Below are 20,752 nucleotides of genomic sequence, written 5' to 3' on the forward strand. Positions count from 1 at the left end.
CCAGGCATTCCCTCTTCGCGGCCAGCAGCGGGACTACGAGTCCCATGGCGCCGCGGGCCGGGGGCGGAGCGGGGCTTTGTGCGGGCGGCAATGCGGGGGAGCCGCAGCCGGGGCTGGGGCCGGAGCCGGAGCCGGAGCCGGAGCGAGCCCGCCCCGGGGGGAGGAGGAGGAGGAGGAGGGCGGCGAACCATGACGGGCGGCGGCGCGGCGGAGCGGCCGCGGCCGTGAAGGGAGAGCGCGGGGCGCGGAGCCCGCCCGGCCCGGGCAGCGCGGAGAGCGCGGAGCCCGCCCGGCCCTCAGGCGGAGCAGCGCGGAGCTCGAGCGGAGCAGCGCGGAGCTCGGGCCGCCATGGGCAACGCGGGCAGCGTGGACGCTCAGCAGACGGAGCTGAGGGCGCACAGCGTCCCCCTGAAGCTGCCCATGCCCGAGCCCGGAGAGCTGGAGGAGCGCTTCGCCGTGGTGCTGGTGAGCTGAGCGCCGGCCCCATTGTCTGCGGAGGGGAGGGGAAGGGGGGAGCGGAGCGAAGGAAAGTTGGCTCGAGAAGGAGCCGCGGCCGGGCACAGGTGGGCTCGGCGGGGCGGTGCCGCCCGCGGGACGGGCCGTGGTTCTTTGTCTCGGCAGTGCCCCCGAGAGCCGCCGTGCCCCGGCCCGGGCGGGCCCCGGGCTTGGGGAGCGCAGCCCGCGGGGAGCGGCTCCTCGGGGGGACACCCGCGGTTCTTCCTTGGGAGGACATCCCCGGTTCCTCCTTGTGGGCACCCTCGGTTCCTCCTCGGGGGGACACCCGCGGTTCCTCCGGGGACACCCCTCTGCCGTGCACCCCGATACACCTCGGGCTTTCTCCTTTGGGGACACCCCAGCCCTGTCCCCCCACCCAGGGACAGCCCGGTCCTTCTCCCCCCGGCTGTGCTCATTCCAGCAGCCCTTGCCCATCCCTGCAGTGTAAGGCTGAGCTCTCCCTCCTTGCGCGGTTCCTTTGGGGTACCCGAGCGGTGCGGTCGCGCCCCATCTCTTTTTCTCCGTGTCTTTTTTTTTTTCTTTCTTTTTTTTTTTTTTTTTTTAACTTGGAACCACGTTTGCGTGTGGAACGGGAGCTGGGGGAGGAGGGCGAATGCTCCATGTGCGTGCCATGCCCTGCTCTCGCTGTAATGCCATGGGAAGCCCGGCACGGCCGGGGTAATTCCCGACCCGCATCCCAGAGCCTCCCCCCAGCTCCCTGGAGCGCTGGGCGAGGATTCACAACTGGTGTGTGTGTGTGTTGGGGATTATTTCTGGTTAGACCCAATTAGATTATCATGTCTAAGAAAAGAATAAGCCTATTCAGCCAGGAACCCCCACTGATGAGCCAAATGGCGAGTGAGATGTTGCGATTATTAGGCACGGTGGGGAAAAGCCGGGCGCCGCGTTGCTCTTGTCGGGGGTCGTGTTGGAGATGGGAGATGCTCCCACATGGCTCAGAACCGAGCCTGGGTTCATCTGTAACTGCTAGAAAGGCTCCTGGCTCCGCGGTCTGCGGGAGGAAATCGGTGGGTTTGGGTTAGGGCTGATGGATGGGATCAGTAAAAGGCACAGACGTCTTTTGGGGCAGCGCTGCAAACGTGTAAGGTCTATACAGGAGATAACAGCACCCAGCCTGTCATTTCCTGAGGTCCTTGGCACCTTCTGGTTTTCAATTGGACTTCAGTTAAGGCTGGGAGGATGAGTGCTGCAGCTTTGCTGGAGGGAGAGGCAAACCATGCAGGTGGACAGTCTGTACAAACACAGTGTGGGATGGATTTCCCCCACTGAGAGAAGCTGCAAGATGGGACTCATACACCACCAAAAAATCACCTTCATGCTGTTCCTGCAGCCAGCCAGGGATGGCTGGTGTTGCTGCAGCTTCCAGGAAATATCTGACCAGTTGATGAAAGAATAAACAGCCAGCCTGTTACTATTTTGCTCTCTCTGTGGCTCTGAGGGAGAGATGACTGTGCCACTGGTCAAACCCCAGATTGGGGTAGGCAGGAGAAGTGCAGGGACTAACGAGAAAGGAATGATTCAGGGGGAAAACCATGAGGAATATTTTCTGTGGGGAGAGAGGATTAGTCAGGAGAAGGGAGTATGAAGAAGGAGATGCTGAAGGTTATAAGACTAAATCTCACCTTCTCTGTGTGCTGTCTTGAGAAATTAGCCTGGCACAAGCATTGCTGGCACACTCGGAGCCCTGGTGAGGTCCCGCAGGGCTGTGCTGACAATACCAATTTTCATCTCTCAAATGAATTTCCCAAGGCTGATTTAGACGTTGATGAACACGTCGAGTTGCTGTGTGCAGGTCTGGAGTCCTCTCCCTGGGAGGTTGTGCCCATTTCTGTGTGGGAGAGGTCCCTCCTGTGTGTTTGGAAGTTTTTATTCTCTCCCCTCGTGCAGAGCAGGGAGCCCTGGCCCTCCGAACCACGAGGAGAGCACAGGTTGGCCATGGTTTCACCGTGAGTGCTGAGACACCAGCTGGTTTTATTTTTTTCCACTCCAAACATGCTGTCCTGAGCTGCTCCAGGATCTCTGGAGTCCCTTCAGCGAGGGGATGATGTGCCTGGAGGTGATGGATGTGTGCCAGCTTGTGTTTGCTGGGCTGTCAGAGGATTTTGTGTTTAGAAAGGGTTCTGGTGCAGTGGTTTGTCCAGCTGCTGGAGCATCCACCTGGTCCCTTGGAGCATCCACCTGGTCACCTGGAGCACACATTGTCACCTCCCTGCCTTCTGGTCCTCCTTGAGGTGCATGAATTGCAGGAGATGATGGGCACTGCTCCAGGTCACCATTTTTTGGGTGAAGATCTCAAATCTGTGCTCCTTGTGCCATCAGAGTTCCCAAGGATGTCCCGAGCCGACAGGAGGGACAGTGATTGCCACTGGCTCTGTGTCACTCCTGTTGGGCGGTAGCATCAGGGGGTGACACATCCCTGTGGCTCTGTGTCCCCTGGTGCTGTTTTTGGCACTGCTGTGGTTTGTGTGTTGAGTTTGTGCTGGTGAGGACTGCCTCTGTGTGTGTGTGCTCCAGGAAGGTGCACTTCAAGGAGGAAAATGTGGAGGACAGCCCAAGAGAGATCCAGGTTTCAGTCTGTAAGATGAGTGTTGTTTCTTCCATCCTCTCCAACTGATGTGAATTCTTCCCTTTTTCCTGTGAAATAATTCCATTTTCCTGTGAAATAATTCCCTATCTGTCAGGATTGCATGAGAATGTGAAGTTCGGGGAAGTCATGGTGTGGTTTTGCCACTGAGTTCCTGATTTGGCTGTGCTGGGTCTCAGCTCTGGCTCTGACTCTGAACTTCCCAGTTTTGCCACCGAGTTCCCGATTTGGCTGTGCTGGGTCTCAGCTCTGGCTCTGACTCTGAACTTCCCAGTTTTGCCACCGAGTTCCCGATTTGGCTGTGCTGGGTCTCAGCTCTGGCTCTGGCTCTGAGCTTCCCAGCACTGGCACATCCCCTGGTGAGCATCCCAGCCTTGTCCCTTCCCCGGTGCTCTCTCCTCCTCAGCCGTGTTGGATCTTTCCCTGCCTTTATCCTGTGCGTTCATGGGCATAAATCCTGAATTCTGGTGGCTACCCCTGCTCTGCTCAGAGAGGAAACCACAGCTCAGCAAACCAGGGGTGCCAGAATCGTCCGTAGCCACGGTGGCACCGGAGCTGGGAGCCGTGGGAGCGAATCCCAAATTCCCAGCTCCTGCAGCAGGGTGGTCTCCCTGAACCCAGGACGGGGCTGCACGTTTGCAGATGCCACGTGGTTTGGAGGAAGCAGCCAGGCCGGGCTTGGCAGGGGAAATCGCTGCCTAATGAGCTGTGATTGACATAATTTGACTGCTGGATTACAAATCTGCGGCGAGGCTAACAGGAAATATCCTCTTACCCCTCCGAGTGGGGCTGGGGTGTACAAAGGGCTCCTCTGTGCCCGCTGCTGTGGGATGGAGAGCTTGGCCAGAGGCTGAGGGAGCTGTTCCTGCCACCTACCTGTTCCTGCTTTGCCCACAGGATCATCTTCCTCCTGCTGGAATTCCCTTCTTCCCACTGGATTTTGTCCGAGCATCATTTTCCATCCCAGGGAAGGCAGAGTTTTGAGTGTCTCCTGCTGAAGAATTTGGAAGCTCAGTGTGAAAACTCTTAATATTTCCCAGCTGTTGCCCTTCCTCATTGTCTATCAGATGTATTAGGCATTGTTTTATAAAATATATATGTATGGTTTAGGGTCTGCAAATCATTGCAGAGCACGACAGGAGATATCTGTGGGATAGAATGAGCTTCCCTGCTTTGGTGGGATTCCTTGTTGTGATCCCTAAATGTGACAGAATTCCCTTGGGATGGATTTGAGTGGAGATCCTGAAATACCTGGTACAGGTGGGATGGTATTGTGAGGTGAGAGATGCTAAACTGGGTTTAGGAGTCTTCAGGAAAATGAGATTTCTAGAATCCAGATCTCCAAAAGACCTGTGGGGTTTCCTTGTTCAGGCCTCAGCTCCTGCCACTGGGGTTTTTCCTCAAAGTCTCCTTGAAGTGATTGGTCAGGGACTGTTTCGCTTGAAGAAAACCTAATAAATCACATTGTTAAGTATATATTTCAGAGGGGTGAAATGTACAGCAGTGCTGGGTGGTGACACTTCTGCCCAGCTGCTTTGTCAGTCAGGGGATGGCATTTGTAAGTTTTTCCACCCAGACATCACAGGAGATCATTTTTGTGAAACTGATTTTTTTTCCTTTGGGTGTCTGGAATAGGAGGGTACTGTGGTGGGTATTTAGCTGCTGGTAACCCTGCTAAACTTAATTTCAGCTCCTGGAAACCTGGAAGACTCCAAGAATGGCTGGGCTGATGTAGATGCATATATTTTTTCAGTGTACAAATTTTCCATGCCAAATAATCCCACTAATTTGGATGATGGTGGAGGGATGAACCCTCTAAATGACACATTAAATTTCGTTTAAAGTGAACAACAACAGGTCAAACAAAACCTCTGCCTTTACCTTTAACCTGCCCCATCCTCTTTCCTGTGAGCACTGAGCTTTATCAAACATCTCTATCAACTTCCTTAACCTTGTGCGCAAGATAAAGGGGGTTTTGTTGTTTTTATTGTTTTTATTTTGTCTCCACGAGCAAGGTCGTGCAGGAGTTGGCCCTCAGGTGTAAATGGTCTCTTGTGCACTACTTCATGTCATGGGTGATGCTAAAGAAAGAATTGGAGAGGTGCAAGGTGAAATTCAGAGTTTAAATCAGTAGCTCTTGAGTAGTTTTTGATTGGTGATTGAATGACTTGAAGCCACAGGTGGCTGCCCTTAGTCTCTCATTTTAAAATCACTTTAGCTTTTCCTGCTGCATGGGAAAGTTTTAAAGTGCACAGAAACTTCTGCCCTTGAACAGCAGAACTCAGCAGATCACAAACCCAAACCGAAGTGTTTGATTTCCTCTTGTGTTTTCAGAAGTACACTGGTGTTTTTGCAGTAGGTTTGGTTTGTTGGGCAAAGACTGTGAATCATTCAGGTGACTTCTTAAAGATTCCAAACCCCTTTTTGGAATAAAACATCCATGTGAAGATGTGCATGGTAATGAAATCATTATTGTGTTTGTGTGGCTGCTTTGGAGAAGGGGAGTGTTTTTCCCTGCTGGAATTTTGGGTGCCCCTTCCAGCTGCAGAAAGGATTGGGCTGGTGTTCCATGTGGGATCAGCACTGCCCCTGGTTTAACAGGGTCCAGGCAATCTCCTGCTCTCATTTCAAGTCCAGCACCTGCTGAAGAAGTGATTTTTTTTCCTTCCCAGTCTGTCAGAAGAAGTGATTTAAATCTGTGTCCTCATCACTGAGGGGGTGAATGGCCCTGCAGGAACAGCTGGATTTTGTTTTCCTCCTCATTTCTTGCTCGGGATCCATCCTAAAATGAAACCAACCTTTGACATTCAATTTCAGATTTTAGCTTGCTCACTGGGAGGTTACTGAGAGGCAAACCTTGAGCCATCCCTGCCTTTCCCCCCAAACACACTTGGAATTTGGAGTGTTCTGTTCCTTTTCCAGGCTGCTGCTGTTCTCCCAACTGGGTGGCTGGGATGGAGGGGATGAGTGCAGCCCAGTGTTCCTTGGGAGGTGGAGAATCCCTGGCACTGGTTTTGCAGTTTTGCTTTTGCTTTCCTTTGCTGGGCCAGCCGTGGTTTGTGATGTTCTGTTTGGGTGGTGGCACTGGGGAGGTGGCTGCCGAGGGTCCCTGGGCAGGCTTGTGCCCCAGGGCCACCAGCACTGCTGTGCCACTGGGGATTTAGGGCACAGGGAATGTCACATCCCGTGGGTTTTGGTGCAGGTTCTGCTGCACGAGTTGTTGGAGTTGGTGATGTCCAACGGGACAGTTTGGTGCCACTTCAGCACCAAAACTATCCTAGGCTGCTCCAAACCCCAGTGTCCAACCTGGCCTGGGACATTTCCAGGGATCCAGAGGCAGCCACAGCTGCTCTGAGCACCCTGAGCTGGGGCCTGACCACCCTCCCAGCCACGAATTCCTTCCCAATATCCCACCTAGCTTTGGAGGCATCGAGGGCAGCTCCTGCTCCCATCACCATCCCCTGGACCACCAGGACGCAACCTTGGAAAAGGCAGGAGGCCAGAGTGACAGAATTCCGGGATGGGCTGGCTTGGAAGGGACTTTAAATCCCACTGATCCCATCCCAATTCCATCCCATTGTTCCCATCCCATCCACCTTCCACTATCCCAGGATGCTCCATGCCCTGTCCAGCTTGTCCTGACACACTGCCAAGGATCCAAGGGCAGCGTTTCTGGGAATAACCCAGATTTCTGGGATTCTGTGATCCTCCCTGCTGGCCTGGCTCTGGCAGGGCAGGCTGGCACCCGGCTGTGCCCGCAGGAATCCGTGTTGGAGCTCTGGCACCGTGACCTCCCCAGCACGAGCACATGAATTATGCAGAACATGCTAATGCAGCAGCACTTCAGTTTATTTTTAAGCATCTGAGCTGCCTCTTGGGTTTGAATTAAGCATTTTGTGATCAGGATCAAAACACTTCGCCCGTGCAGGAAGCCAGACACGAGCAGGGCTTGGTTTTCCTGCTCCCTTTCTGTGTCCTGGGAAGGTGTGGGGACCGCAGGAGGCTGGAGCTGTGGCTCTGGAGGGTTTTTTTTCTCTCTGGTGGGAGGTGTAAATGGGATTTTTCTTTGGTAAGAAGAAGATCAGGCTTAAAAAGCAACAGAGCAGTTTGCAGTGTGCTTGCAGGCAGCGCTGGTGACCCGGCTGTGGTGAGCAGTGTGCAGCCACGTTTTAGACAAATTCCAGCTGGATTATTGTTTTCTTTGTTTGGGAGAGTCCATTTGGGAATTCGGTATGGGAAGTAAGTGACACCAGCTTGCTCCGTTTGATTTATGTTTGGGTTAGAGAAAATCCCTGCCCCTGAGCCTCCAGCAGCACAGCATCCCTGGGGCAAAGGCTGGACATGTAGCAGCACTTGGAGCTGTTAAAAAGTGGGAATTTCCCGTTTATCACGTCCTGGTTTCAGTTCTGGAGGGTTGAGCAGGTTTCCATCGCCTCTTGTGTTTGGACCAGTTGTCCCCAAGGCTTGTGCTCTTGCCCACGCTGTTGCTGGGAAATGTGGTGTTCCCAGTTTAGGTTGGGTTTCAGGGAAAAGCTCTTCCCCCACAGAGGGTGCTGGGCACTGAGAGCTCCAGGAGTTTTTGGACACCGCCAGGGATGCCCAGGGTGGGATTTTGGGGTGTCTGTGCAGTGCCAGGAGCTGGATCCATGATCCCGTGGGTCCCTTCCAGCTCTGATATTCCCTGATTCTGTGATCTGTGCGTGGTGGAAGGTCTGTGATGTGCACCCCTGTTCTCACTCGCACCTCTGACCCTGATCTGCTCCGTAGTTCCAATAACACAAATGCCCAGAATTCTGTAGGGATACACTGCAAAACATAAGCATTAATCTGTCCCAGGTTTTGCCTCTTCCTAAAATAATGCCTTCCACGGATGTTTCATTGCAGGAACACTTGGCTGATGTAGAAAACTCGTAGATGCTGTGCTCTGAGTAACATATTGCAGAACTTGAGCGTGTGGTGGTTTTCAATTTACCCCGGGATCTCTTTAACAAAACAAGTGTTTGTCTGCGGGGACTGCGCAGCCTTAAACATACATTTGGGGAGGATATTCATAAAGCACCAGAATAGGGGCATTGTCCTGGCCATGAATGCTCCTCACATGGGAGCTGGGCCGCGCTGGACCTCCAGGACTGGATGCTGCAGCTCTGGCTGTGTGTCCTGGATCATGAGCTGGAGCGGAGCCCGGCGCTTCCCAACATCAGGGACACCTCGGCACGGGCACCCTGGGAACTGTCCTGCTGCTGGGACAGCACTCCCAGAGCTGGGCTGGGCCCCAGGGAGGGATCCCGTGGCAGGAAGATCCACAGGAAAACTCCCAGAGGCTGGGACTTCCCTCGTCAGGTTGTCTGAGTGGTGTTAACTGTGGAGGGACAGGACATCCTGGATTTCAGATGTAAATCCCTTTGGGACAAGGGATGGAGGGACAGGACACAGGGAATGGATTCCCAGGGCCAGAGGGCAGAGATGGATACTGGGATATTGGGAATTCCTGGCTGGAATGGAGTTCCCAGAGCAGCTGTGCTGCCCCTGGATCCCTGGAAGTATCCTAGGCCAGGTGGGATCATGGAAGGTGTCCCTGGGAGCAGCGCTGGGAAATCCTCACATCCCTGCTTTGGGAAAACCATTCCATGATTCCAGATCACATCCTTCCCTGCCTGGGCAGCACGATCCTGCCTGGAGCTCTGCTGGCTCCTTCCCATCCAGGGAAGCTCCAGGAACACTCCAGACATCCCACAGGGATGGCTATTGGGATTTTGGGATACGGGGGAGGAATCCCTGGCTGGGATGGATTTCCCAGAGCAGCTGTGGCTGCCCCTGGATCGCTGGAGGTGTTCCAGAACAGCTCAGACAGGGCTTGGAGCAGCCTGGGGCAGTGGAAGGTGTCTCTGCCCATGGCACTGGATAATCCTTAATTATTTATTATCCAACCTTCCAACCAAAGCCTCTCTGGAATTCTGTCACTCTGCCCTCCTGCCCTTTCAGAGGTTTTGTCCTGCTGGTCTGGAGGCAGAAGGGGTTGGTGATGGCAGCAGGAGCCCCCCGGGCTGCCCTTGGTGTCCCCAAAGTTTGTGGGCAGCTCCAGCTGGTCTCCCCATGTGGGCCTTGGCAAGGACAGAACATTCTTGAGCCTTCCAGAATCGCAGGAAGGAATTTCAGATTTTTCAGTATGTGTGTTTGGGGGTTGTGAGAGATACCTTAAAAAATAGAGAAAATCTTCCTTTTTTTTCCCCCTTCTCTCTTTTTCTTTTTAATATATATTGTTTGGCCAGAAATCCTTTACTATAAAAGGACTTGGGGCAGCTCTAGATCGTACATCTGTTCCTTGTTTGTCTGCAAAATGACTGCACAGTGGAGGCCAAAAGCAGAGAATAGAGGGTTGTACAAATTGGCAAAGTTACTGAAGTCTTTCAGAAGCCAGTAATTACAATGAAGAAGCAAATTGTTCAGTCCAGAAATCCTGGTTGTTCATCCATCCAGCATCCTGGCGTGTCCCCCTGTGATTCCCCTTGTCCTGCTTTCCAGAAGACAGAGAAATATCCTAGTCCCACCTGGGGCAGGTTTGGGGCTGGCTGGGTGGCACCGTTATCCACAGGGCCTGGGAAGGGATGGAAATGGCTTGGCTGGGTTTATACAGCACTTTTCTGACAAAGGTTCCCAATAATTTACAGTGTTTGGGAGTGCTTCGAAAGCCTCTCTGCCCAGCTCTGAGCCTTGCAAGTGCAGATGATCAAATAAATTAACTATCACAAATATTTAACTTCAAGCCTGCTCAAACAGGAGCTTTGATGTTGAGTGTGTGTGGGGGAGCCTCTGTGTGGCTGTGCACTCTCCCAGGGATATTGGGTGAGCGCTGAGCTTGTCTCTCCTCTCAGCTGGAAGAAACCTAAAACTGGAAATGTAAATAATAATTAATTCCATTTATTATTCCCCCTCCGCGGGCAGCAGGCTGGGACACGGTGCAGGGGGGCACGGCGATGAATTATGACAGGAGGAGTTTTGATGGGAAGCAGATTGAACAGTGAGGTGACACTTTTGAGGACTGTAGGGTTGGCCATGCCATCCCTACAAAAAGCTCTGGCTCAGGAGTGATTTTTTTTTTTTTTTTTTTTTTCATGGCACTGGTGCCAGGTGTTGCCTGGTAGCCACGACCCTCTGCAGGTAGCCAGAGTCCGTTTGATGTCGGGATAATTACTCCAGCTCCACGCATTGAGCCAGGAAGTGTTTGGTGATTAATTTAATTTAATCCTCGTGTGATACAGGTAGCTGGGGTGGATAGCTGCGAGCTGTTGGCTGAAAAATTGCAGCTTCCTGGAATAGTCTGGGAGCTGTCAGATCTTCCCAAGGAATTGTGTCTGAGAGCTCAGCTCTGTGTCAGAGCTTCAGCTGCAAATTCCTGTTCTCTTGATCATCTAAATGAGTATCTGAGCGTGGCAAATGCACGGTGTTCTTCTTGCTAAATAAAACAAGAACTTTTGTGCCTGATGGATATTTTTTTCTTGTCTCCGTGAATTTTTCAGGAGCCTCTCCTGCTGTGGAGGAAGGTGAGGAGTGAGAGGGGCTGGGAGCAGCCTGGGATGGTGGAAGTGTCCCTGTCCATGGCAGGGGTGGGATGGGATGGGTTGTAAGGTCCCTTCCCATCCAAACTGCTCTGGAATTCCACAGTTCTGTGCCTGAGCAGATGAATGACATGCACAAAACACTGCGGGGAAAGCGCAGTGCTTAAATTCTTTGGAATGTTAAAATGTTAAAATTCTGGTTTAAATTTTTTTAATTTTAAAATTCTATTTTAAAATTCTGCTTTTTAAATCGTAGTTTTTTAAACTCCTTTAATCCTGTGATACCTGGGATAGTCAGGGGTGTTTTCCTTGTTGCTGTGCTGACCACACTCAGAGGTGATTCAGCTGACCCAGATCGAATGGAGGAATTTGGGAAGCTTGAGTCTCAGACTTGGTGTGGATTAGAGGGAACTGACCTTTCAGCTCAGCCCATGCAGAGGTTTCAGGCTCAGGTGTGGGGCTGTGCTGACCTTTTCTCCTGCCCGAGGCATCCCTGGCTCCCTCTGAGTCTGCAGGAGCTCTCCCATCTCTGGTAAGGCAGCAAGAGGTGTATTCCTGGAAATCCAGCCTGTTCTGAGCAGAAGGCAGGTGGGTTTTCTCCATGCTAGGGAAAGATCCTGTCCCATCCAAGTGCTTCAGTTAGAGCACAAAATAAATTGTGTTTATGAACCTGTGAGCTGAGTCCTTCCGTGCTGAGCACCACGATCCCTGTTCAGGTTCCTTCAGCAGCCAGGGGGATGAAAATAAATTCCTGAATGCCGGGAAAACCAGTCCCCAGTTGTCTCCTGCATCCTTGGATGTGGCAGATCCAAGGTATCCTGAGCTGGATTTGCAGGGAAGAGGAGGAACTGGGATACCCACAAACACCAGCGAGGCAAAAAAAATTGATTAAGCATGAAATTCTTCTCAGGCAGTGAATTCTCTGCTGGCTCGGGTACAAAAGGTTGCACAACTGAAAGGGAAAAGGAATTTTATTTGGAAAGCTCAGAGCTATTGTTTGTTTGGTTTTGCTGGTGTTTATTTTCTGTCTGATGGCAGATCTTTGTTAAAGGTGAATTATCCCTTCTGTTCAGCAAGTGGAGTGAAAACAGCCCCCCGATGCACTTGTGAGGCATTCAGGGAATTGTTGGAATTGTTGGAATTGTTGGAGGTGCTCGGAGGAAGTGCTTGGGGATACTCGAGGTGCAAGAACCAGAGTATCACTTGTTCTGGTATCGACAGCACCCAAATAGATGTACAGATGCACTGAAACATCACAAATACCTGCTTTAGTATTTCAAGTTTAACCTTCAGGCTTATTTGGGTACCATGTGCAGCTGCTGCTGCTGCGGCTCTGCCAAAATTCTTCACACAAAAATATATCACCCAAAAGATGAGGGAGGAAATCACCCCTTCTCTAACACAGGGAAAATGCAGATTTGGATTTATTCCATCTCACAGACAGTGAGTTTGGGAATTCCTTGCTGTGAAGTTCCTGCTGGGACAGCTCAGGGTCTGCCCCAGAGCCACCCATCCCTGGGCTCACAGCACAGCCACTTTTAAAAACTCCTTCTAGCCATGATTTCCTGCATGATTTTCTTCCAGAGATAGCAGGGAAAACAGAGAGACCTTCACTGTGTGTAGCCAAAACACTGCTCAGGGGCTGGAACAGGGCTGCTCTAATCCTTCTGACCTTGTCCCGGGGATTCCACATCCATGGGCACGGCTGCTCTTCCTCTGCCAGCTCCACGCACTCACCCTCTGCTGCTCAGCAGTGACCCAGTTTTATTTCTCAGGGTGTCTGAATTCTGGCTCTTTCCTCCTCTTTTCAATCAGCAGAGATTTTTTTTTTTTTTTTTCTTGCTCATCCCCTGGACCAGCAAATCTTGGGTCGAAAACTTTCCCTTTCCTCCTGGGAGCTGGAAGCAGCAGCAGCAGCTCTTGCAGCATCTCAGTGCGCCACGATAACAATAATAACAATAATAGTAATAATAATAGTGATAATAGTGATAAAGGCTTCAGACAGTGATTCAAAGAGCAGATTTATGAGTTTTTCTGGCCAGCCTCCAGCCCTGGAGATGTCTGTGCTGCTCCTTCCCCTGGGGATTGTGCCCAGCCAAGGGTAGGGGGTTGGCCAAGGTTGATCCTTGGCTTGGGGTTGCTGTCCCTGCCCCATTCCTGGGACGTTCCTGGATATTTCCAGCCCAGCTGTAGGACCTCAGCTCTGTGGTTCTCTTGGAACTTCGTGGGAGGGAATGTGGCTGGAGAAATATCAACATGCCACCAGCAAATCCACCTCATTAGGGAGCAGGGTTTAACATTTTTTTGCATTAGTGGGAGGCTGAACTGTGGTGTTTGTGTGCTTGGGGTGGAGGAGGAGGGGTCTGGAGAATGTGGGATGGAAATCCATCAAAATGGCAAAGATGGGGAAAAGAAAAAAAATATTTTTATTTTTATTTTTTTGCTAGACTTGGGATTAAGTGTTTGAGAGACGGTATTTTTGTCTGGATTTAAATGTTTATAAATTTTTATTTATATTACAGTCAATCTTCCAGTACTTTTACTTAAGTTTTAAAACTTTTATTCTGTTTTTTATCTATTATTATATTTTAATTGTTTTCCCACTCTCTATCTCCTGGTTTTGGACTGGAGCAGCCTTTCCTTTCCCAGCAGCGGGGATGTGTGAGCAGTGCCTGCTGTTCCTGCCAGGAGAACCCAGTGCTCTCCTCGCCTTTTTTTTTTCTGGGAGGTTTGTGCAAATCTTGTGTAGCTCTGATGCCATTTTTCCTACTTTTATCTCACATTCTGATCTCTGGAAAATGTCACCTATCCAGGTGTTAATAGTCCCTCGGTTCCCATGCAACACTGGAACTCATGTAAAATAAAAAAAAAAGCTTTATTTTACTCTAAATAAAGCAACAGCTGCACTTACAAACCTTTCTGAACAGATTTTTAGGTACTACTTTACACTGGATTCTTCCTTCCCTCTGTTCAGTGCTCAACCCATATGAAAATATAAAACTTTCTTTCTTTTTTTCTTTTTTTTTTCAGATTTTAATGGGCTACATCTTTTTTTCCCAGAGCCCCTGGGTTGTGGTAGCACCGTATTGTGCAGGGATTTATTGTTACAAGAACAACCATTTCACTTGGTCATACCCAATTTAAATCCTAGGCAGATTTTTATTTAATGGTTAAATCATCTGGAAAACAGATTGGAGTTTTTAGGTTGTGTGGGTTTGGGTGTTTCTTTTTTTTTTTTTTTTTTTTTGAGGTCAAGCCAGTCTGAAAATCACCCTAAGTGATTTTCTGCACGCTCTTCAACGTGGGATACATCAGGAGCAGTTTAATAATTTTTAAAATTCAATGTAATCAGGGCAGTGGTGCCTTGGGTTTGGCTGGCAGTGGCTGATTAAATGCCACAGATTGGTGTTTTTTACCTTCATATGAAAGCTTCCCTTTCCTTAAAACAGCATTCCAGCCTAAAATAGGATGTGTTCAAATCCCATACATCAAATCCTCAAAAATCCCTTTTAAACATCAAGTAATTCCTGATAACTCCTGAACCAGGAAGCCAGGAAAAAAGCCTCCAATGAGGCTGAATAAACTCCATTACCCCAATATTTGTGCCTAAGATGAATGGAATAATGGGAAAAGCAGAGCTTTGTTCTTGGATCCCATTTCTTCCTAGGAAATGAGTGGAGAGGGATGGAGACACTGCTTCCAGCAGCAGAATTGATGCTAATTAACAGCTAATGGATCAGCAATTTCCCAAACAAAAACGGGGAGCAGGCAGCCTCACATTCTGCAGGCTGCAATTAGAAAAACCTGGAAATCAGAGAAAAAATCTGCACCTGGAATAGAAAGTCCAGGGAAAAACAAAGCACGAGCCCGTTCAAGTCCAGCATTGGAGTGGTAAAAAATGCAGGGATTGTGTAGGATTTTTAATTGGAGGGTCAGAAATGCTGCTGCTGCCCCAAGTCTGTCCCGTTTTCACCCAGCCAAAGAGGTTTTTGTCTCTGGAAATGCCTCATTTCAGGAGTGACTTCCAGCTCTCCGAGTAAAGGGTTATTTTTGTTTTTATGTAGGAATATTAGAGCTGGAGTTGCAGCAGAGGTGTTGAGATTCAGGAGGGATGCGTGCCTGGAGTGGGTGTTAAATGGAGATATTTTAATCTTAAATGTTGGTATTTAGGGGAAGAGAGTTCCGTAATCTGATTTTTAGGAGGTGATGCAGGATGAGGGATTGGTCCTGGGAATGAAAGCAGGCTTCCTTGCTCCAGGGAGTTTTTTGGGAGCCAGGGAAGAGCAGATCTCCTCGTGGGTGCCAGGTTTTGTGTGCCAGAGGGGGCTGCAGGGTGAAAAAAAAAAAATCCTGCTGAGCACAGAAAAAAGCCTGGAGAGTTTTAATTTTGGATTTTGTCACCCTGGTTCTCTTGGTAGAAAAAGGAGCTTGGAGCAACCTTTGCTGTCAGCACAGGGGACAAAACTTCAGTGCAGTCCTGAGGATTGGTCTGGTCCCCAAAAATCCCTGGAAAAATGAATTTGTCCCCCAGCCAAGAACTTGTGGGTACCAGAGGGAGAAGCTGGTGTTGTCCTCCCCAGGATGGGGGTGCAGCACCACCACAGCTTTTCCCTTCTGTGCTTCAGAGGGTTTTCTAAAGCTGGGAAAACCTGGGGAAAAAATGGGAATTCAGCTGTTCCCAGACAGGGAATAACCTGGGAGCAGGTGTGTCTGTTCTGTGGTGTCTGATGCTCACGTTGTTCATCCCTGGCCGCACAACTTGAGCAGTTTATTTTAAAGTTTGGGTTCAGATAGATTTGCTGTGTTCTCATCCTGTATGTTGAATTTCTCAGATTTATTGCTTTCAGACACCCTCTTTTCATTCCTTTCCTTTGGTGTTTGGGAACGGATATTTCCTTTCCCTTTTTTCCCCCATTTTGAACCTGGTGTGTGGCAGTGCACCCCTGCTCCTTCCCCCCGTGTTTTCTTCACCTTTTCAAGCACTCAGGACTCTTGAGTTGTGAATATTTTGGATCTAGTTTGTGAAATCCTTCCCGATGCTGCAATAATTCTTTGTGGCACCTCTCATCTCTTAATTTTCTCCAGATTTTTATTCTTTTATGCTTTACTCCAGCCTGAATCTGAAGATGGAGGAGTTGAACTCATCCAATCTCAGTGTATTTGGAGCCAGGGTGGCTCCTGAAAATGCTCCTTTATTTTGTGTATTGCCTTCCCTTGGCCGCCTCGCTTCCTCCTCCTCTGTGTGATTCCATCTGCACCTTTTTATTTTCTGGCTGCCTCCTTTGCTCTGGACTGAGCTAGGAGAGCTTCTTTTCCATAACTTAATCCTTCTCTGATGAAATTAATCCAGGGTGTGGTTTTTTTTGGTCTTGTTTTGTTGTGTTCTTTTAGGGATTTTTTTTGTTGTTGTTGTTTTTGTTTTTGCTTGCAGACAATATTATCCCTTCTTGTCCTGATTCAATATTCCACAGGTTTGCTTGCATGCCCTTAAGTAGCTTAGGGATAAAAACAAGGATCATTTTCCAGTAATTTCCTGGGTGACTCAATTAAGTTTTAGCTGTTGCAGTAATTCAGTGCCGGGGTTATTTATGGCACAGTCAGCCAGGGAGTCTCTGGAGTGTTCCTGGAGCTTCCCTGGATGGGAAGGAGCCAGCAGAGCTCCAGGCAGGGATGGCTGTGACCTGGAATCATGGAATGGTTTGGGAAGGGATGGGAGGATTTCCCAGTGCTGCTCTCAGGGACTTCCTTCCCAATACCCCAGAATCCCAATATCCATCCCAGTGGCATGTCTGGAGTGTTCCTGGAGCTTCCCTGGATGGGAAGGAGCCAGCAGAGCTCCAGGCAGGATCGTGCTGCCCAGGCAGGGAAGGATGTGATCTGGAATCATGGAATGGTTTTCCCAAAGCAGGGATGTGAGGATTTCCCAGCGCTGCTCCCAGGGACACCTTCCATGATCCCACCTGGTCTTGGGCACTGCCAGGGATCCAGGGGCAGCACAGCTGCTCTGGGAACTCCATTCCAGCCAGGGATTCCCAGTATCCCAGTATCCATCTCTGCCCTCTGGCCCTGGGAATCCATTCCCTGTGTCCTGTCCCTCCATCCCTTGTCCCAAAGGGATTTGCATCATGCAAGTGCATCTGAAAATCCAGGATATTTTCCCATTTACAGCCAAGGCTCAGGCTGTGTTTTCCCAGTGGTTTGGGAGCTAGCAGGGAGCAGCTGAGGCAGGCAGAGCTGCTCTCCAGGCACCATTCCTGCTGGATAAAACCCTGCCTGTCCTTCCCTGATTTTGTGGAAACCGACTGAGACGCAGCCCAGCGTAAGGAGGAGCAGCTCTGGCCCACAGATGTTGAGCATGAATCTGCTGCTTGTCTTTATTTCTCAGCTGGGGTTAACCCCTGGGCTGAGGAAGATAAAAATGGGCTTTGTAGTGATTATTATTTATTAAATTATATATATATAAAATAAATTTATATTTATTGTATCGATTTGATGTATTTTATTTATTTTATACTTATATATTAATATGTAATATTAATATAGCTATATAGTCATATTTATTTGTATTTATAGTTTATTCATATTTTTATATTATATATTTTATATTTATGTATGTAATATTTTATATTTACATATTTAAAATGTATTTGTATTTATTTTGTTATAGACATTTATTTAATTTCTAATTATTATTTAATTATTATCCAGCTCATTGTTGGGCTGGAGACGTGGATGGATGCAGTGGGATGAGTGCTGGAGCAGCCAGGAGTCTGGATCCCAAAGGGATGAAGGGATCCCAGAGGGATGAAGGGATCCCAGAGGGATGAAGGGATCCCAAAGGGATGAACGGATCCCAGAGGGGTGAAGGGATCCCAGAGGGGTGAAGGGATCCCAAAGGGATGAACAGATCCCAAAAGGATGAACAGTTCCCAAAGGGATGAAGGGATCCCAGAGGGATGAACAGATCCCAGAGGGATGAACAGATCCCAGAGGGATGAAGGGATCCCAGAGGGATGTACAGATCCCAAAAGGATGAACAGATCCCAGAGGGATGAACGGATCCCAGAGGGATGAACAGATCCCAAAGGGATGAACACGACTTTGGTGCTTTGGATCGGGGTTTTTCCTGCCCAGCATTCCCACCAGATGGAAATTCCCACAAATGGGGAGTTTCTTGGCCAAGCACTCCCAGCAAGGCTCTCTTCCCTGCTTGGTTTTGGAGGAGAAATCTCCATAAATTCCTTTGAAGGCAGGAGCACTAATGGCACGTGGAAGTGCAGAGCTGCAGTAATTATCTTTCTGGGCATTAATTTAGGAAAAGGATTGGGAAATCTTAGGAGCCCTGAAATCCAGGATGTTTCCAGGTTCAGCTTTCCCATTTATTTGATGTTTTTGGGGCTCACCTGGTTTTTAAAGCAGAGCTTTGCCTGACCTAGATTGATACAGGAATGGATGCAGGAATATAAGTGTGTATAATTAACAATGGACTGTTTAATCACTTTCATTATGGCAATATTTGGAATGCTGACAGATGAAGATAATTAATCCAATTGAATGGGTGTCCTGACAAAAATAATCCCAGCAAATGTTTTTTAATGCAGCCTTAAACACATGAAATCAATTTTAGTTTTTCAATTCCTTAAACTTCCACGACATCACCCCCAAATTTAGGCTTATCAGGGCAAAATGCTCCATGCTGGGAGCTGTTTATTGACTCTGCACTGGAATAAATCCTAATAAATTGTAATAAATCTTGGGTTTTGGCATTGTTGTTTAGGCTCAGCTGTACAGCAGAGAATTGGCACCACAGCCTTGGTTTTGGAAGCAGTTTTGGGAAAGATGGGACACAAGTGGTTAAGGGCAAAACAAGAGAAATTTGGGGGGAAAGAAGGCATTTTTTGGAGTTGTATTTATTATTTATGTGTTTTTTATTGAGGCTTGGTGTGGTTTTGGCCTGTTTGGGGAAGTGGAGCTGCTGGAGGGATGCTGAACACTGCTTTTTGTGCCTGTGCAAGGTGTTGATCAGGGAGATGGAAACTGGGAAGTAAATTAATTTAATGGATGTTCAGATTTTTGGCAAGGGGAGAGGAATAATCCCAATAATTCCACTCATCTGGAGCCTGTGCCTGGCATCTCTTGGCAGGGAACAAGAGATTGGGGCACTCTGAGAGCACCTGAGCTCAAAGATGTTTCTGGGCTTCAGCCACTTTGGGACAAAAATTCCACCCTTAATTCGGTTTATTCCTCATGTGGCCGTGTGTCCGTGGAGCTCCAGGAGATCCTGGCTGGCTCAGAGCCCTTTTGGGAGCTGAAACAGCTCCTGGGGGATTTTAGTGCCCTGGAGCTGGGAGCAGCTCCCACGGCTGCTTTGGGGTGGATTTAATTCCATGTGGACAAGAAAAGGCTCCCAAGACACCCTGGCAGGGAGATAAAAACAGCTCAGGGACACAAAGGAGCTTTTCCAGCCTCAGACTGCATGGCTCTGGTTCCTCTGGCTTTTGGTTTTTTTTTTTTTTTTGGGATGCCAGGGCTCTTTTCTCTCCGTCTGCCACCTTTTAAGTTCTGGCTTTTCTGTCCAAACCCAGCTCCCAGACAAGGGCTGCTTTTGGGATGTGTGGGACACTCTTTTTCCAAAATTTTCCTGAGTTTTGGGGGAAATCTCTGTGCTGGTATTGCTTAACTAAGGAAAACAGGAATCTGGGGAAGTTTCACTTTCCTGATCCTCTGTGGCAGCCCCTAAACCCTGCTCAGTTTGGGGGGGATTATATTCCAAGGGGCAGGAATTCCCTCTGCACATTCCCTGCTTGTCCAGGTCACACGAAACTCCCTCTGTGGGTTTATTTTCCTGGCAAATACTGGATCTGAATGTGCCTGGAAAATTCCTGCCAAGGGAGGCTGGAGATGTATTTAATAATTGTACCTTTTTTTTTTTTTTTAGAAAAAAATTTGCATAGTTGTCTTTGCCATGGTTATAGAGATGTTTTTTATTCTCAGCTTCAAACTGAAACTGAGGAGGGATAGATGGGATATTGGGGTATTGGGATAGTGGGGTATTGGGATATTGGGATAGTGGGGTATTGGGATATTGGGGTATGGGGATAATGGGGTATTGGGGTATTGGGATATTGGGATAGTGGGGTATTGGGATAGTGGGATATTGGGGTATTGGGGTAGTGGGATATTGGGATAGTGGGGTATTGGGGTATTGGGATAGTGGGGTATTGGGATATTGGGGTATTGGGATAGTGGGGTATTGGGGTATTGGGATATTGGGATAGTGGGGTATTGGGATAGTGGGGTATTGGGGTATTGGGATAGTGGGATATTGGGATAGTGGGGTATTGGGATACTGGGATAGTGGGGTATTGGGATAGTGGGATATTGGGGTATTGGGGTAGTGGGATATTGGGATAGTGGGGTATTGGGATATTGGGAAGGAATTCCTGGCTGGGAAGCTGGGAAGGGGCTGGGCTGGAATTCCCAGAGAAGCTGTGGATCCCTGGAAGTGTCCAAGGAGCAGCCTGGGGTGGTGGAAGGTGTCCCTGCCATGGCAGGGATGGGATGGGATAATCCTTAATGTCCTTTCCAACCCAAACCATGCTGGAATTCCATGATGGAATGTTGTACAGGTAACTCGTGCTGAGGAGCAAATCCTTCAGGAGGTGAGTCCTGCACAGCTGCCCTGGGGGTGAATTTTGTTATGAGCCCCCTCCTGTGTTTTTTAAGGAATTCTCAAAACTCGGAGGCTGATACCAAGCCTCCAGTGTTCTTTTCTTTTCTTTTCTTTTCTTTTCTTTTCTTTTCTTTTCTTTTCTTTTCTTTTCTTTTCTTTTCTCTTCTCTTCTCTTCTCTTCTCTTCTCTTCTCTTCTCTTCTCTTCTCTTCTCTTCTCTTCTCTTCTCTTCTCTTCTCTTCTCTTCTCTTCTCTTCTTTGTTTTTAATTGGAACTTCTCAGTTTCTTTCATAATCCTTGCAGGGTAAAAAATCAGGGAAAGAGGAATATCAGGAGTTGGGTCCCCAAAGGTTTTTTAGGTGATTAGACAGAGTGATGATAATCATGGAATCAGGGAATGGTTTAGGTTGGAAGGAAACTTAAA

The 20,752-nt window shown here is 49.0% G+C and overlaps 1 protein-coding gene across 4 annotated transcripts in view; it reads left to right on the forward strand.

The window, feature by feature from the left end:
• Positions 1–348: 348 nt before the first annotated feature.
• The window catches only part of FMNL2 (formin like 2), a 114,963-nt gene continuing 94,559 nt past the window's right edge, over positions 349–20,752 (forward strand). For all 4 annotated transcript variants that reach the window (XM_062498117.1, XM_062498115.1, XM_062498116.1 and 1 more), the window contains exon 1: positions 349–465. In XM_062498117.1, the coding sequence (XP_062354101.1) occupies positions 349–465 (117 nt within the window). The remainder of the gene's footprint in view (positions 466–20,752) is intronic.

This window comes from Cinclus cinclus, chromosome 9 (genome assembly GCF_963662255.1).
Source record: "Cinclus cinclus chromosome 9, bCinCin1.1, whole genome shotgun sequence".
Taxonomy (NCBI): domain Eukaryota; kingdom Metazoa; phylum Chordata; class Aves; order Passeriformes; family Cinclidae; genus Cinclus; species Cinclus cinclus.